The sequence below is a fragment of the Pristis pectinata genome, chromosome 9 (assembly GCF_009764475.1).
Source record: "Pristis pectinata isolate sPriPec2 chromosome 9, sPriPec2.1.pri, whole genome shotgun sequence".
Lineage (NCBI taxonomy): Eukaryota > Metazoa > Chordata > Chondrichthyes > Rhinopristiformes > Pristidae > Pristis > Pristis pectinata.
Genome location: NC_067413.1, coordinates 5,451,698 through 5,471,044, shown reverse-complemented (window position 1 = coordinate 5,471,044; position 19,347 = coordinate 5,451,698). Strand labels below are relative to the sequence as shown.

At 44.7% G+C, this 19,347-nt stretch overlaps 1 protein-coding gene across 1 annotated transcript in view; it reads left to right on the top strand.

The window, feature by feature from the left end:
• Positions 1-6,251, top strand: part of dsc2l (desmocollin 2 like) — a 48,971-nt gene extending 42,720 nt beyond the window's left edge. Inside the window, exon 16 of the mRNA XM_052023568.1 lies at positions 2,412-6,251. Within this exon, the coding sequence (XP_051879528.1) occupies positions 2,412-2,597 (186 nt within the window). The 3' untranslated portion in view covers positions 2,598-6,251. The remainder of the gene's footprint in view (positions 1-2,411) is intronic.
• The last annotated feature ends 13,096 nt before the right edge of the window (positions 6,252-19,347 follow it).

Here is a 19,347-nt window from a genome sequence, read left to right as displayed (position 1 = left end):
TCTCCTCTGTGCTCTTTCCAGCTCAATGGCATCTTTCCTGTAGCAGGGTGACCAAAACTGAACACAATATTCCAAATGTGGCCTCACCAATGTTTTGTACAACTGCAACATAACGTCACAACTTCTGTACATAAGGCCCCGACTGATGAAGGTCAGCGTGCCAAAAGCCTTCACCACCCTGTCTCCCTGCGATGCCACTTTTAGGGAACATATGACTGTTGAGGGGGAAACTCTTGGGTACTTCCTGTGAAGGGACCCTGTCTTTTTTCCCCCTTTTCCTTTTGGTAAGACAAAGGAATAGCTTGAAGTGACTTGGAATAAATGGAATGCTAGAAGAGCAACACACTTCTATCTGGGTCTGTGCTGGCTCCTTGAAGTAGCAATCTAATCAAGGGTATAAACAAAATAGACCATTCAGCCCCTTGAGCGTGCTCTACTGCTCATTAAGCTCCCAGCTGTTTCTGTGGCCTTTGCCCACTCTCCTGCCTGATCCCCAATTTCCCCTGATTTCCTTAATGCCCAAAGTCATTGACTTCATGAAGTGGGGCTGGGCACATGCACCTGTATGTATCAGTGGTGCTGAGGTGGAGATGGTTGACGGCTTCAAGTTCCTAGATGTCAGCGTCACCAATAGCTTGTCCTGGTCCAACCTCGTGGACACTATGGTTGAGAAAGTGTACCAGCACCTCTACTTTCTCTGAAGGCTAAGGAAATTTGGCATGCCTCCATTGTCACCAATTGTTATAAATGCACCTTTGAAAGCATCTGAACCGGATGCATCACAGCTTGGTATGGCAGCGTTCTGCCCAAGACTGCAAGAAATTGCAGAGAGTTGTGGATGTAGCTTAGCACGTCACAAAAACTAGCCGCCTCTCCATCTTGCCTTGGAAAAGCAGCCAGCATAATCAAAGACCCCTCCCACCCCAGATATTCTCTCTTCTCCCACTTTCCATTGGGCAGAAGATAGAAAAACTTGAAAACAAGCACCACCAGCCTCAAGGACAGTTTAGCACCTCTTTAACGTTAGAGATGAACTCTTAATCACTTAATCTACCTTGTCATGACCCTTGCACCATATTGTCTACCTGCACTGCACGGTCTCTGTAACTGTAACCATAACCATAACACTATATTCTGCACTCCGTTATTGTTTTCCCTCGTACTACCTCAAAGTACTTGTGTTTTGAATTGATCTGTATGGATGGCATGCAATACTAAGTTTTTCACTGTATCTCGGTACATGTGACAAAAACCAATACCAACACCAATAGATTCCTCCACTTCCATTTCTGATGTGCTAAACAAGGTGTTCCCAACTCTATTATGGGGTGGGCAATTCATTCCAGAGTTGGAAGATTTCCCAATTTCCTATTTTGTTTTGGAAGTTTTCAGACGATGCATTCCAAATCACAAGCTGCTGTATGAAATAAAATTCTAGCTCCTCACATCAGGTTCTGTTTCCAAATTTTCTTTAGAAAATACCACTTATTGATGAGCATTATAGAATAAAGGAAGAGCCAGAAGGATTATGTTAAAATAACAAATAATTTTGGGGTCTGAGAAGGTTTTTGTCACATGTACCAAGTTACAGTGAAAATTTGTTTGTGTGCCATCAGGACAGATCATTCCATACATAAGTACATAGAGGTAGTACAAAAGAAAAACAGAACAGAATGCAGAATATAGTGTTACAGAGAAAGTGCAGTGCAGGTAGATAATAAGGTGAAAGGGCCATGAGGAGGGACAATGAGAGATCGAGTTCATCTTTATCATATTAAAGAAGTCTGTTCTTATTGGTTTATTATTGTCACTTGTACTGAGGTACAGTGAAAAACGTGTCTTGCATACCGATTTGTACAGGTCAATTCATTACACAGTGTAGTTACATTGAGTCAGTACAGAGTGCATTGATGTAGTACAGGTAAAAACAATAACTGTACAGAGTAAAGTGTCACAGCTACAGAGAGAGTGCAGTGCAATAAGGTGCAAGGTCACAACAAGGTAGATCATGAGGTCAGAGTCCATCTCATTGTATAAGGGAACCGTTCAATAATCATATCATAGTGGGGTAGAAGCTGTCCTTAAGTCTGATGGTACGTGCCCTCAGGCTCCTGTATCTTCTACAGCATAACAGCAGGGTTTGCATATCAAGTAAACTTATTTGAATGAAGATCAGAACAAGTGCAGATGCACAAAATCTGAAACAAAAATAGAAAATTCTGGGAACACTCAGCAGGTTAGGTAGCTTCTGCGGAGGGCGATACAGTTAACATTTCAGGTCAGAGTTCCCTCATCAGAACGGGCAAAGAGAGAAAACTTCATTTTAAGTAGCAGAGAGTGTCTGGAAAGGGACAGGTGAATTTTTTCCCGTGTTTACAGATTTTTAACTGGTGTTTGCTTTTCGTTTCAAGGTGTATGAAGAGGAGCAGGAAGAGATTGGGGTACCTTATGATTATGTACATGAATATATTCACGAAGGGCGCAATTCGGTTCATGGGTCCGTTGGCAGTGATGTGTTCGACACCAGAGGACTGGAATACGTGCCGAATTTGGTACCCAAGCATGGAACCATGACCAGCATTTCTTTAAAGAAATAACGGACACATTTGATCCTTAGCCAACTCAAACTGCTTCACTTCTGTAAACTCTTGCAAATGTTATTTGGGGAAGTTCGGTGCAGGTGGATGCTTCAATCAGAAGGCTTGCAATCTTGGTTGCTGCCTTGCATTCCTTTGATACCTTCACTGCAGTCGATCAGTTCACCAAGTTACCTGACTTACCTGTATAGTATGTTTTTAAAAAAAAAATCCTGCAATGAAGATGCATCTCACAGTTTTACTCTTGACCAGCACAATAGGAGGCTTGGTACATTTTAGTTTGAATCTATAAAGTGTATGTTAAATTGTAAAGCTATTGTAAAATATTATTTCTATAGAAGGAATTTTTATATGGGAATGTGAGGAAATACTCAGTTGGTTGTCTTCCTTGGAATGAAATAGGCTGGGGTGGGACCTGTTTGGGATGTACAAAGTTATGAGGGGCATATGTAGGGTTAATAGTAAGTCACATTTCTCCGTGGCAGTGGTTCTTAAAACCAGAGGGTTTTGGTTTAAGGTAAGGGGGTGTAAAGTTCAGCAGGGGATGCAAGAAAGGATTTTTTTTCCACCCAGAGGGTGGGGTTGGAATCTGGAACACACTGCCTGACAGGGTGGTAGAGGCAGAGACACTCACAGCATTTGAAAAGCGTTTTGAATCGCCAAAGGGTAGAAGGCTACAGACCAAAAGCTGGTAAGTGGGATGTGTTGACAGGTCCTTGATGGTCAGCACAGACATGGTGGGGCAAAGAGCCTATTTCTGTGCTGTAAGACTCTGCTTATAAGAAACGAGGCCCAGAGGGGTCTCAAACCACTCTTTCCCCTTACAGTAAGATGGTGGTGATTTGAGCTTCACTTTACTGGCCACTCCCCAAAAATCTGTCCATCTCAACCTTGAGTATTCAATGGCTCCACCTCCACAGATCTTCGACATCAAACATTCCACAGATCTACCACCCTCGGAGAGAAATTCCTTCTGTCTTGACCTGAAACTCTGCCTCCTGGTTCTAGATTCCCCCACAAGGGGAGACATGCTCTCAGCATGCACCCTGTGAGTTCTTTCAGAATCCCAAATATGTCAAAGGGATTTAGCAATATGTTTCAATGCCCAAACTGGCTTAATGTCACCAAAGTAACCTTAATTGTTTTTTGAAGTAGCGTGATGCTTTCAATGCAGGTTTTATTTTGTAATGGGTTGATCTGGGGACTGGATTCCAGAGCAGGTTATGTGAAGGGTGGGAGCTTTCCAATTCCTCCTGATTGCTACAAGCAAAATGTTGGAGGAACTCAAGGTCAGGCAGAATCCACAGCAGGAAGTGGACAGTTGACGTTTTGGGTCAAGAGAAATGGTTGCATTTCTCCCCACAGATGCTGAGTTCCTCTGGCATTTTGGTTGTTGTTCCAAATTCCAGCATCTACAGCCTCTTGAGGCTGTTTCTGGTTGCCATTCTGTTGCCACTTGCTGCTAACTCACTCTGTTGCTGTTCAGTGGGAAAGCAGTTTGGTCTGCTGAGGTCTACCCTGCTTGCATTCACTTGGAGTGCTGGACTGTAAGAACCACTGTGCCTGAGGACCCATTCCCATCCACAATGTAGCAGAGTTCAGGGGAAGGTCTGTGATTGTCAAATGGGATTTAGTGTTTACTGTAGGACACATTTGAGTGTTCAGCTTGTCCGTTATCTACCTATTCTCGATGTGAGTGCTGCCACTGAGCATACTGTTTGTTCCTAAGAAAGTAGTGGAGAGCTGCTGTGGTATGATCCAAGACCAAGATTATCTAAGTATTGTTCATATTGGTGCCATGGGCTCCTGGAAGCTTAAATTTCTTAATGGAAGATCTGATAGCTAAGTTCTCAGTAGAGGTACAACTAGGTTATCTCCCTAAACCTCTTTGTCCTCTATCCCTGATTCAAGATACGCTTTAAAACTGTCCAAGGTTTATTTCTCCAGAATGGCACATTCTATTTGAGTTCACTCCAGTGAAGTGCCTGGGGACACTTTACCACATTAACAGTGTTATATAAATGCAAGTGTTGAGATTAAATCAGCAAAAAGGCCAGCCTTTTAAATATAATGAGCACATTTAGCAATACAGTTCTACAAAAATACTCCACAGATCAGGGAGCAGCTGAGGAACGAGAAGCAGTTAACGTTTCAGTTCAATAACTTTTTGACATAATTGCATATGGCATTGGGTCTTAACTAAAAAGTAAGCAGCTGTTTTATTGAAGGGCAAGAAACTTGTCTTAATTCTTTACATTAAAGAGCAAAATGTTATCTTTCCCTTTTTTAAGAAATAAAATGTGTTTCACTGTTAAGTCTTGGTCCCCATATTGTGCTCCCAGATTCCACCAAAGGCAGGTAGGCTTTCTGTTCCAATTCATTCATGGGACGTGGATGTCACTGGTGAGACTGGCATTGATTGCCCTGAACTGATTGTGCTGAGTCTTTCCAGCAGACAGTTAAGGGTCCACTGCATTGCTGAGGGTCTGGAGTTGAACGTGGTGTTGGGGAGATTCTTCCTCTTGAAGGCTGATGGCAAAACAGATTTTATTTTAATGACTTTGGTCAGTGTTACTGAGATTTGAACTTGTGCATCCCAGTAGAGACTTGAACTTGTGCCTCTGTTTAGAGGGATACGGGACCAAACGTGGGCAAATGGGTCTAGTGTAGATGGGAAGAACAAACAACCTGCTGGAGGAGCTCAACAGGTCGAGCAGCATCTGTGGGAGGAAAGGAACTGTCGACATTTTGGATCGAAACCCTGCATCAGGACCCAAACATCGACAATCCCTTTTCCCCCATAGATGCTGCTCCATTCACTGCGTTCTTCCAGCAGATTGCTTGTTGCTCAGGATCTGCAGTCCCTTGTGTCTCTGGCTTAGATGGGAATCTTGGTTGGCATGGACCGGTTGGGCCGAAGGGCCTGCTTCTGTGCTGTATGATCCTGTGACTCTGCACCATTAGCAACCATTCCCTCAATGTTGGTTCCCAATATTTCCCTTGGTTTTTCCTTCAAAATGTAATTTACTGGTGCAGTGCTTAAAAATGTGATACCTAATGTAGATGCAGAGTCAATGAATGTAGTCACTTGTGTTTCTGATTGCAACATTTGTCTTTACTGTGTGTTGTTCTTGAAATAGAAGGTAAATACAATTTGGGCTTCCATGGTTTTCTTTGCTGTAACTGCTAGCAAACCACTTTTAACTCAATATGAGAAACTTGTTTTTTTAAACATAATGTGGTATGAATAATGTGCTAATGACCTAGAAAAAATGTGCTATTCATAAAGGATTGGCTAGGCATTTGGGTAAAATTTACAGGGCTACTGTGAATAACTGGAGAAAAAAGAATGAATGGGTTGCATTACAGTGAGCTGGCGTAGACAATGGGTTGAATGGCCTCCTTTATATATTGCCAGGTATTTTAAACTTTGTGCAAACTTCCTACGGGAGTTTCAGCTGTTAAGATAAGAAGGTAAGATAAGATCTTTATTAGTCATGTGTACATCAAAACACAGTGAAATGAGTCGTACTGATGCTATATTAGTTCTCAATGGTGTTCACCTTAATGTGATAAGATATCTTTTAGTCATATGTACATTGAAACACACATCTGATTTTTGTATACTTGTAAAATAAAATTGCCCTTGTACATAAAAATTGTGGCTCTTTGTAGTAATGCATAGTTTTTATTTCACGTTAATTTGTTTGTGAATTTATTGACCTTGAAGGTGCACAGAACTTTCAGGATTGACTAATGAATTGCTGAAATTGAAGGAACTATCATTTCTCATAGTGCATATTAAACCTCAAATGGTTATCAGTCAGTTGATATTTAATAATTTGGGAGGGAGTTCAATGCTAAATCTTCTGTTGATCGAAACATGGAGAAAGTGGTGCCTGAAAAAGGAGTGGCTGAAGCAGGTGAAAAGGTGGGGAGTGGGGGTGTGGTTTCTATGTTCTTGAGACTATTGTTCTGTGTTCTTGAGAATATTAGAGGGGTTTGATGCACTTGGATTGATTTCTCTAGAGAGTTGGTGGCTCAGGGATGACCTGGCAGGCATATAAAATTATTAGATACATAGATTGGATAGATACTCTTATTTTAACAGTGGAAATGTAGAGAGATTATCTTTATTAGTCACATGTACATCGAAACACACAGTGAAATGCATCTTTTTTGTGTAGTAGTCTGGGGACAGCCTGCAAGTGTCGCCACGCTTCCGGCGCCAACATAGCTTGCCCACAACTTCCTAACCCGTACGTCTTTGGAATGTGGGAGGAAACCGGAGCACCCAGAGGAAACCCACGCAGACACAGGGAGAACGTACAAACTCCTTACAGACAGTGGCCGGAATTGAACCTGGGTGGCTGGCACTGTAATAGTGTTATGCTAACCGCTACACTACCATGCCTGTCCTAAACGCTAAAGGGCATAGCTTTAAGGTGAGATAGGGAAAGTTTAAAGGAGATTTATGAGGTGAGTTTTTATTTACACAGAAGGTGGTAGGTGCCTGGAATGCACTGCCAGGGGAAGAGTGGAAACATATATGATAGGGAAGTTTAAAAGACATTGAACAGACAGGAAATAGCAGGAGGGGGGTGGTTTATGACGAGGAAGATGTGAAGGTTCCATTGGCGTGATAGTTGGCACATACATCGTGGGCCGAAGGGCCTGTTTCTGTGCTATGGAGTTCTATGTTCTAGATTTAAAGAAAAAATCTCCCCACTGTTCTTGCAAGCTAGATTCAGCAGCCAATGCTTATCTGTTAACTTTCCCGCTGTTTAAAAACTATATTTATTTAGTGACGGCCTATTAATTCACAAGATCACAAGACAAGGGAGCAGAAGCAGGCCATTCGGCCCATCGAGTCTTCTCCAAGGAAAAGGGAAAAAGAAATGGGGTGGGGAAAAAAAGAAGAAAAGAAAAAGAAAAAAAAACTATTCTAATCCCATTTTCCAGCCTTATCCCCATATCCCTTGATACCCTGACTATTTAGATATCAGTCTATCTCCTCCTTGAATACCCCCACTGATCTGGCCTCCACTGCTGTGCGTGGCAAGGAGTTCCACAATTTCACCACCCTCTGGGTAAAGAAATTTCTCCTCATCTCTGTCTTGAAACTGTACCCTCTAATTCTAAGATTGTGCCCTCTGGTCCTGGACACGCCCACCAAGGGAAACAGCCTAGCCACATCTACTTTATCCTTACCTGTCAACATTTTAAATGTCGCTACGAGGTCCCCTCTCATCCTTCTGTACTCCAGCGAGTACAGTCCAAGAGCCGACAAACGCTCATCATACTTAAGCCCTTTCATTCCTGGAATCATTCTCGTAAATCTCCTCTGAACCCTCTCCAACGTCAGCACATCCTTCCTAAGATGTGGGGCCCAAAACTGCGCACAGTATTCCAAATGAGGCCTCACTAGCGCCCCGTAGAGCCTCATCAACACTTCCTTACTTTTATACACTATACCTCTCGAGATGAATGCCAACATAGCATTCGCTTTCTTAACCACCGATCCAACCTGGTGGTTAACTTTTAAGGTATCTTGTACGAGTACCCCCAAGTCCCTTTGTACTACCGCACTATCAATCTTCTCTCCTTCTAGATAATAATCTACCCGCTTATTTCTGCTTCCAAAGTGTACAACTGCACATTTCTCAACATTGAATCTCATCTGCCATTTCCTTGCCCATTCTCCTAAACTGTCTAGGTCCCTCTGCATTCTTTCTATTTCCTCTATGCTCCCTACTCCTCCACTTATCTTGGTGTCATCCGCAAACTTAGCCACACAACCATTTATTCCATCATCCAAATCATTGATGTACAAGGTAAAAAGGAGAGGCCCCAACACCGACCCTTGCGGCACACCACTAGTAACCGGTAACCAACCAGAACGAGATCCTTTTATTTCCACCCTTTGCTTCCTGCCAACCAGCCAATTTTCCACCCATTTTGCTACCCTGCCCATAATTCCATGACCTCTCATCTTATTAATCAGTCTCTTGTGAGGCACCTTATCGAAGGCCTTTTGAAAGTCTAAATACACAACATCTACCGCCTCTCCCTTATCCACCCTACCTGTGATTTCTTCAAAAAACTCCAATAGGTTGGTCAGACAGGACCTCCCCTTCACAAAACCATGTTGACTAGGTCCAATCTTGCCTTGAGCCTCTAGGTATTCGGTAACCTCCTCCTTGAGGATAGACTCCAATAATTTTCCCACCACTGACGTCAGACTAATAGGTCTGTAATTGCCTTTGTGCTGCCTCCCACCTTTCTTATACAACGGAACTACATTCGCTACCCTCCAGTCCTCCGGAACCATGCCAGAATCTATCGATTCCTGAAAAATAATCGCCAACGCCTCCGCTATCTCCACAGCCACCTCCTTCAGAACCCGGGGATGCACCTTATCCGGTCCGGGAGACTTATCAGCCTTAAGCCCCTTTAGTTTTCCTAGCACCTTCTCCCTATTAATCTCAACTGAACTCAGCTCCAATTCGTGAGACTCCTGACTAACGGGCACATTGCTTATGTCCTCCACGGTGAAGACCGATGCAAAATATTCATTCAATTCCCTTGCCACCTCACTATCATCCATTATAATACCTCCTGCACCGTTATCAATTGGTCCTATGTCAACCCGTGTCTCTCTTTTATTCCTTATGTATTTAAAAAAACTCTTAGAATCCTTCCGAATGTTGTCCGCCAGCTTCCTTTCGTAACTCATCTTTGCTTTCCTAATGACCTTCTTAGTTTCTCTCTGCAGATTTTTAAAATCGTTCCAATCTTCTGTTTTCCCACCAATTTTTGCTACTTTGTACGCGACCCCTTTTGCTTTTATTTTATCCTTCACCTCCCTCGTTATCCACATCTGTGCCTTTTTTCCATTCAAAACCTTTTTTCTTGGAATATATCTGTCCTGCATTGTCCTTATTTCCTGTAGAAATTTCTTCCATTTTTCCTCTGCCGTCCCTCCAGCTAACTTACTCCTCCAATCAATTTGGGCCAACTCATCTCTCATACCTTTGTAATTTCCCTTATTCCACTGAAATATCGATACACCAGTTATCAGCTTCTCCTTCTCAAACTTGAAACTAAACTCAATCATATTGTGATCACTTGTTCCCAGTGGTTCCTTTACCTTTAGTTCCCTAATCACCTCGGGTTCACTACACAGCACCCAATCCAAAACAGCCGATCCCCTGGTGGGCTCCTCAATAAGTTGCTCCAGAAAAACATCCCTTAGACATTCCACAAACTCACTCTCCTGAGTACTACCGCCTTGCTGCATTTCCCAGTCCACCTTCATGTTAAAATCCCCCATAATTATCTTCACATTGTCACTCTGGCACGCTTTTTCTATCTCAATCTGCAACTTATGGTCCACTTCCTGACTGCTGTTCGGGGGCCTATATATGACTGCTATTATTGTTCTTTTACCCTTGCTATTTCTTAGCTCCACCCATAAGGATTCCACCTCCTCTGACCCAATGTCCTTCCTTTCTATTGATTTTATATCGCTACTAACCATCATGGCCACACCTCCCCCTCTGCCTACCCTCCTATCCTTCCTATATACTGTATACCCCTTGACATTCAGTTCCCAATCACGTCCATCATGAAGCCACGACTCAGTGATTGCAACGATGTCATATTTATTAACCTGTAGTTGTGCCACTAGGTCATCTACTTTATTCCTGATGCTACGTGCATTTAAATATAGTACGTTTAGACTGGTATCTGCTATTGATTTTATTGTACTTCTATTGATCAGCAGATTATCCTGACTTTCTACCTGTCCATCCTTCTTACTATCTTCGCTACCTACTATCTTAGACATGTTCGTGTAGACCTCATCCCCTATCCTAACATTCGGTATCCGAACATCCTCATCCCCGATCCTAACATTCTGTATCCTAACATCCTGATTTGTTGTTCAGCCAGGTTATAGCTACCCTTTCACCAGAGTTGGGTGTGGTTAGATTGCAATGTACTTGCTGAGAGGGCAAGCCTTGGTGATGACTAACACGGTCTGAATCATGACACAATTATGGAAACGTGAATGGGAAGGACTAATGATAGAGATTGGCTGCACACAGTCCTACAGTAGAAGAATTGGGTTCAGGAGGAGGCCATTCCATCCCAGAGCCCACCCTGTTATTGAATAAGGTCTTGGCATTAGCTTTACTTTTCTGCTTATTCCTCATAACCCTTGCTTCACATACAGAGCAAAAATTGGCATGTCTTGACCTTGGGTACTTTTGAATAACCCAGACTGAAACCTGTTTAACAGGACTGTTGTGGTCATTCACAGCCACTAAAGCACAGCAGGAGCCGTTCAGCTCATTGAGTCTATGCTCGCTCTCTGTTGAAGAGTCCTGGCAGTCCTGTTTCCTTGACCTCATGATCCTGCAAGTTTCTTTCTCGTGAGTGACGCTTCCCTTGCCTATTGAAATCACTTATCGAATGTCAGGGGGTGATCTACATAAAATTGGTAAATTGGTTTATTATTGTTACATACTGAGGTACAGTGTCTTGCATACTGATCGTACAGATCAATTCATTACACAGTGCATTGAGGTAGTACAAAGGAAAACAATACAGAATGCAGAGTGAAGTGTTACAGTTACCGAGAGTGCAGTGCAGGCAGACAGTGAGATGCAAGGTCATGACGAGGTAGATTGTGAGGTCAATAGTCCATCACATCGTACTAGGGGACTGTTCAATAGTCTTATAACAGCAGGATAGAAGCTGTCCTTGAGCCTGGTGGTACATGCATTCAGGTTTTTGTATCTTCTGCCTGATTGGAGGGGGTAGAAGATAAAATGTCTGTGGTGGGTGGGGTCCTTGATTATGTTGGCTGCTTTACCAAGGTATTGGAGGTTTGTAAAAGTTCCACATAACTGACCTGTTTTTGTTCTCAACGTCTGTATTTTATGAAGCCCAAGATCTACTTGAATAACCACTCTCACTTTGCAATGAAAACAAATCACAGAATCATTGCAGAAAGGTCCCACACGGAAACCCGGAACAAAACTTTAGCATTCAAGGCAAGTTGACTTAGTAACATGAGACAGGGTGATGATGACAGGTAGCTGTAGTGATTAGAAACCTGTGACTAGTGGTGTACCACAGGGATTGGGGCTGGGATCTTTGTTGTTTGGACGTGAATGTAGGAGATATGACTAGTGAATTTGCAGATGACATGTCAAATGGTAATAGTATTGACAATGAGGAGGCACGTCCTAGACTATAGAAGGATATTGATCAGTTAGTGAGATGGGCATAGCAATGGCAGATGGAATTTAATCCTGATAAGGGTGAGATGATTTGTGTTGGGAGGACTAATACAGGTAGGGCATACATTGGGAATTATTGGACGCTTGGGAGTATTGTGGAACAGAGCAGTCTTGGTGTATATGTCCATTGATCCTTAAAAATGACAGCACGGGTAAATGGGAGACACAAGAGACTGCAGATGCTGGAAACCTGCAGCAACATTCAAAGCGCTGAAGGAACTCAGTGGGTCAGGCAGCATCTGTGGAGGGAGATGGACAGTTGACGTTTCGGGTCAAGACCCGATGTTGCAGTCCTGACGAAGGATCTCCACCCAAAACATCAACTGTCCATTTCCCTCCACAGACGCTGCCTGACCCGCTGAGTTCCTCCAGTGTTTTGTGTGTGAGCACAGGTAAGTAAGGTGGTGTAGAAGGCACTTGGGATGCTGGCCTTCATTAGCTGGGGCATAGACTATAACATCATAGAGGTCATGGTGCAACTTTATCAAACATTGATTAGGCCGCAGCTGGACTATAGTTCTGGTCACCACACTACAGGAAGGGTGTGATTGTATTGGAGAGGGTGCAGAGGAGGTTCACCAGGACGTTCCCTGGGAAGGAGTGTTTCGGTTCTGAGGAGCGACTGGATAGGCTGTGCGTGTTTTCATAAAGAGGTACAACATGGAGACAGGTGCTACATTCCACACTGACTACCACCCTCACATTTACACTCATCCTATTTTATTCTCCCCACATTCCCATCAACTCCACCCAGATTCTACCACTCATTAACACACCAGGGGCAATTTACAGTGACCAATTAACCTACCAAAGTCAAAGTTGAGTTTATTGTCAGCTGCACAAGTACATGTATACACAGGTGCAATGAAAAACTTACTTGCAGCAGCATCACAGGCACATGGCATCAGAGACAGAACACTCAAAAGAAAAACATAAATTATACAAAATTATATAAGAAAGATCACAATTAGAACAAAAAAATCCATTGTAGTGCAATGTGCTCAGAGTGGTCATAGTCTTGCTATACTGAGATAGTGACTAGGGTTGTGCAGGTTGGTTCAAGAACCGAATGGTTGAAGGGAAGTAGCTGTTCCTGAACCTGGTGGTGTGGGACTTCAGGCTTCTGTACCTCCTGCCCGATGGTGGCTATGAGAAGATGGCATGGCCCGGATGGTGGGGATCCTTGATGGTAGATAGAACATAGAAGAGTACAGCACAATACAGGCCCTTCGGCCCACAATGTTGTGCCGACCTTTAAACCTCACCTAAGACTATCTAACCCCTTCCTCCCACATATCCCTCTATTTTAAATTCCTCCATATGCTTATCTATAGAACATAGAACAGTACAAGAACATAGAACAGTACAAAATGTTCTATGCAGATGTTGCCGCCTTGAGGCAGTGCCTTCTGTAGATACAACTGATGGTGGGGAGGGATGTGCCTGTGATGTATTGGGCTGAGTCCACTACTCTCTGCAGCTTCTTACATTCCCACGCACTCGAATCTCTGTACCAGACCGTGACGCAACCAGTCAGGTTTGAGAAGCAGGAGGAAGTTGGAGCACTTGGGGAAAACCCATGTGTGCAAACTCTACGCAGAAAACACTGGAGCTAGGATTGAATCCAGCTCTACTACCTGTACCAATATATTGGTATTGGTTTATTATTGTCACTTGTACCGAGGTACAGTGAAAAACTTGTCCTTGCATACCGATTGTACAGATCAATTCATTACACAGTGCAGTTACATTGAGTTAGTACAGAGTGCATTGAGGTAGTACAGGTAAAAACAATAACAGTACAGAGTGAAGTGTCACAGCTACAGAGAAACTGCAGTGCAATAAGGTGCAAGGTCACAACAAGGTAGATCGTGAGGTCAGAGTCCATCTCATTGTATAAGGGAACTGTTCAATAGTTTATCACAGTGGGGTAGAAGCTGTCCTTAAGTCTGGTGGTACGTGCTCTCAGGCTCCTGTATCTTCTGCTTGATGGAAGAGGAGAGAAGAGAGAATGACCCGGGTGGGTGGGGTCTTTGATTATGCTGGCTGCTTCACCAAGACAGCAAGAGGTAAAGACAAAGAAGGGGATACTGGTGTCTGTGATGTGCTGGGCTGTGTCCACAACTCTCTGCAGTTTCTTGCAGAAATTTGTCATCCTTATGACTGCATTACTAATTCTGTATCTGCAGGGCATGCAGCCAATCAGTTGAATCAGGATGTGAGTCACATCGAAACAGAAAACAGGTGCTAGAACAAGCAATTCAATATGATCATGACTGATCCTCCATTGCATTAGCAGACTCCTGCCCCCTCCCCAGAGCCCTTAATGTCTTTTGTGTCTAGAAATCTATTCCCTACTTTAGTATATTCAGTGACTTGGCCTCGATTCCCCTCCTGACTGAGGAAATGTCTCCACACTTCAGTGCTACCTGTCTTGCTCTATATCCTGATATTGTTATTCCTGGTTCTAGAGCCTGAGGACACCATCTCTCCACATCCAACCTGTCGAGTCATGTCAGAATTTTGCATTTTGAAGAACTCCTCTGCCTGCAACCCACATCCTGAAGGCAGCTCTGCACTAGGGAGTGCCTGAGTCTGCTTTTAATTGTCAGCCATAATATGACCCTATCATTTAAAACCACACAGAGGAGAGTACATTGTTCCATAAAGTACACACCTAGCAATCATCTGGCTCAGGATCAAAGGGGGCTGCACATTGGTTTTATATGCAACATTCCCAAACCTTGTGTGTAATCTCAAACATGTTCATGTAGTGCGATAGAGTCATAGAGCAATACAGCAGGGATACAGGCCCATCGGCCCAACCAGTCCATACCTACCATGGTGCCCACCCAGCTAGTCCCAATTTCCTGCGTTCGGCCCATATCCCACCAAGCCCCGCCCCTCCATGTACCTATCCAAGTGCTTCTTAAATGATACTGTTGTACCTGCCTCACCCACTTCCTCTGGCAGCTCGTTCCATATACTCACCACCCTCTGCATGAGAAAGTTGCCCCTCAGGTTCCTTTTAAATCTCTCCCCTCTCACCCCAGGGCAGGCACGGTAGTGCAGCGGTTAGCGTAACGCTATTACAGCGCCAGTGACCTGGATTCAATTCCGGCCACTGTCTGTAAGGAGTTTGTACGTTCTCCCCGTGTCTGGGTGGGTTTCCTCTGGGTGCTCTGGTTTCCTCCCACATTCCAAAGACGTACGGGTTAGGAAGTTGTGAGCATGTTATGTTGGCGACGGACGTGTGGCGACACTTGCGGGCTGTCCCCAGAACACTCTACACAAAAAGATGCATTTCACTATGTGTTTCGATATATGTGTGACTAATAAAGATATCTTATCTTATCTTATCTTAAACCTGTGTCCCCTAGTTTTGGACTCCCCTACTCTGGGGAAAAGACTGTTACTGTCCACTTTATCTATGCCTCTCATAATTTTAAACACTTCTATATGGTCACCCCTCATTCTCCTACGTTCCAAAGAATAAAGACTTAGCCAGGCCAACCTCTTCCTATAACTCAGGCCTTCTAGTCCTGGCAACATCAATGTACATAGACATACAAATGGAAAGGTGGGAACAGATATAGCCCATCAGGCCCTTGAGTTTGCTACAGCATTCATTTATGCTCTCGCGGAGCTCCAGTGAAATGTTAAACCAGTTTCTCTCCCCACGGATGCTGCCTGCCCTGCTGTGTGTTTGCAGCATTCTCTGTACTTGCTTCATCGACAGACTCAGCTTCTGTACACCTGCAGCCTTACAAAAAACCGTCAACTCAGGTTTACGGTTATATTTGCCCCACCCCTGCCTCTCTTCTCTCACCCCCAGTTTCAGCAGCTTTTGGGGAGAGTGAGTCCAGACCTTATTGAGAAGAAGAAGTTCCTGACATCACCCTGACCCTTCATCTTCCACTTGGTTAGCCCACAGTCCAATGGTACGAGCACTGAATTTTCCAATTTCAGGTAACCCACTCCCCCCCGTGTCCTTTCCAGCTCCCAACAGTCCACCTCGGTTCCTGCTACCTTTGTTCAGCTGTTCCATCCCTCCCTCCACCTCGTTACTGAGACTTATCACCCTCTGCCCATCACCCACTTACCTATCCGCCTGGGTTTTTTCAAAGTCAAGTTAATTGCCATACGGACAGGTACATGTGTGCACAGGTACGATGAAAAACTTACTTGCAGCAGCATCATAGGCACAGAGCATCAGATAAGCAGCATTCACAAGAAAAACATAAATTAAACATAAATTATGCAGAATTTTTACCCAATTAGAACAGAAAAACAAAGTTCATTTTAGTGCGAGGATCCAAGTGGTCACAGTGATCCAAATGGTTCTTCTTCCTTGGTTCACCTTTCCTATCCCCTCCCCCAGCTGGCTCCACCTGCCCATCACCTGTCATCTCACCTGGTTCCACCTATCACTTACAAGCCCCCGTCTCACCCCTCCCTCGCACTTCTGCATACCGGCTATCTTCCCCCGTGCTCCCAGTCCTGACGCAAGGTCTCGACCCGAAACGTCAACCATCCGTTTCCCTCCACAGATGCTGCCTGACCCACTGAGTTCCTCCAGCAGTTTGTTTCTGCTCCAGATTCCAGCATCTGAAGTCTCTTACGTCCCCATCACCCTCAATCCTGACGCAAGGCTTCGATCTGAAATGTTGACAGTTCCTTTTCCTTCACTCCCCGCGCAGATGCTGCTCGACCCGCTGAGTTCCGTCAGTCGATTGTTTGTTGACCCTGAGCCCCTTGGTTAATGTTCTGGACTGTGCTCCACCTTGGAAAGAGTTGTTCTTTGGCCACACAAATTAAATCCTTTCATCATTCTTAAACACACTAATTCAATCATCCCTTAAGCAGCTAAACCAAGAGAATGCAACTCTTTGCAAATCATTTTCCTTGCCATTTCCAGTTTAGTGTCATGGAGTCATAGAACAAAACAGCACAGAATCAGGCCCTTCAGCCGAACGAGTCCTTGCTGACCACATTGTCCACCCAGCTAGTCCCAATTTCCTGCGTTCGGCCCATATCCCTCCAGGCTCCTCCCCTCCATGTACCTATCCAAGTGCTTCTTAAATGATACTCCTGTACCTGCCTCACCCACTTCCTCTGGCAGCTCGTTCCATATACGCACCACCCTTTAATTCTGGTAATGTTCTGCTAAGCCTGGTTAACACCCAGTTGAAGCTCAATTCATTCCACATGAAACAGATACCCTAGACACATCGTTTCACCTTGCAGAATCATGAGTTGGAGCGGGAGCTTTGGAAAGGGATGAGTCTCTGTGCCTGAGCTTGTGAGTTACACCTTGCAAGAGTCTAAAAGAGGCACATTTGCAAATTGTTAATCGTTGATTGGCTAATTAACAGCAGCGAATAAAGGGAAGGTAGGTGGCGTGGCCATTGTGTGAGTGGGCCAGCGTTAGAGTGGAGCACTTGAGGCTTTGGCTCAAGGGGCTTCATTGGGCAGAGGCAAGGGCAAGTCTCTGGTAAGTTCCTTTATTTTTTTCTTTGATTTTTCCTTTAGTGCCAGGCTATAGTACTTGGAAAGGCTCCAGGGTCAGTGGTGTGCTCAGCTCGTGAGATGTGGGAGTTCTGGGAGGCATCCAGTCTCCCTGATAACTACATCTGTATGAGGTGCATCCAGCTGCAGCTCCTTACAGACTGTGTTAGGGAACTGAAGCTGCAGCTGGATGACCTTCAGCTCCTATGGGAGAATGAGGAGTCCCTAGATAAGAGCTACAGGGAGGCAGTCACTCCTGAGCTGCAGGAGGCAAGTAGCTGGGTGCCTGTCAGGAGGAGGGAGAATAGGCAGGTAGTGCAGAGTACCCTGTGGCCATTCCCCTCTATAACAGGTATACTGTCTCGGATACTGTTTGGGGGGCACGACCTACCAGGGGAAAGATGCAGTGACCAGGTCTCTGGCACTGAGCCTGGTTGTGTGGTGCAGAAGGGAAGGGGGGAGAAGGGGAGATTGGTAGTGATAGGGGATTCCATAGTAAGGGGGGCAGACAGGAAATTCTGTGGACGTGAAAGAGACTCCTGGATGGTATGTTGCCTTCTGGGTGCCAGGGTCAGGGACGTCTCGGATCGGGTCCACAGCATTCTGAAAGGGGAGGGTGAACAGCCAGAGGTCGTGGTACATATTGGTACCAATGACATAGCTAGGAAAAGAGATGAGGTCCTGAAGAGGGAATATAGGGAGCTAAGTAGGAAGCTGAAAAGCAGGACCTCAAGGGTAGTAATCTCTGGATTGCTGCCTGTGCCATGTGCCAGTGAGGGTAAGAATAGGATGATCTGGCAGATGAATGTGTGGCTGAGAAATTAGTGCAGGGGGCAGGGTTTCAGATTTGTTGATCATCGGGATCTCTTCTGGGGAAGGTATGACCTGTACAAAAGGGGTGGGTTACATTTGAACTGGAGGGGGACCAATATTCTTGTGGGCAGGTTTGCTAGAACTGTTGGGGAGGGTTTAAACTAGTTTGGCAGGTTGATGGGAACCAGAGTGATAGGTCAGAGGTTGGTGCATTTAGCGTATAAGTAGGTGCAGAGTGTAGAAGGACCGTGAAGAAGGATAAGCAGTTGAAAGGGCAAAATTGCAGTCAGTTGGATGGGCTGAAGTGTGTCTAATGCGAGAAGTATCAGGAACACGGGTGATGAACTTGGAGCATGGGTAAGTACATGGAACTATGATGTTTTGGCCATGACAGAGACTTGGCTGTCACAAGGGGAGGAATGGCTGCTGGATATTCTGGGGTTTAGATGTTTCAAAAGGGACAGGGGTGGAGGTAAGAGGTGGGGGAGTGGCTTTGCTGATCAGGGACAGTGTCACAGCTGTAGAGAGGGAGGATGTCCTGGAGGAGTCATCCACTGAGTCAGTGTGGGTGGAAGTCAGAAACAGGAAGGGAGCGATCACTCTATTGGGAGTATTCTACAGACCCCCCAATAGCAGCAGAGACACTGAGGAGCAGATCAGGAGGCAGATTTTGGAAAGTTGCAAAAATAACAGGGTTGTTGCTGTGGGTGAGTTCAATTCCCTAATATTGATTGGCACCTCCTTAGTGTAAAGGGGATAGAAGGAGCACGGTTTGTTAGGAGTGTCCAGGCTGACTAGAGGACAGACCATTCTGGACCAGGTACTAGGCAATGAGCCTGATCAGGTTTCAGATCTCTCAGTGGGAGAGTATTTTTGGGACAGTGACCATAACTCCTTGACCTTTACCATAGCCTTGGAGAGGGGTAGGAGCAAATGATACGGGGAAGTATTTAAATGGGGGAGGAGGAATTATACAGCTATTAGGCAGGAACTTGGGAGTGTAAATTGGGAGCAGATGTTCTTGGGGAAGTGCACAACAGAAATGTGGAGGTTGTTTAGAGAGTACTTGTGTGGGCTTCTGGGTAGGTTTGTCCCATTGAGGCAAGGTAAGGATGGTCGAG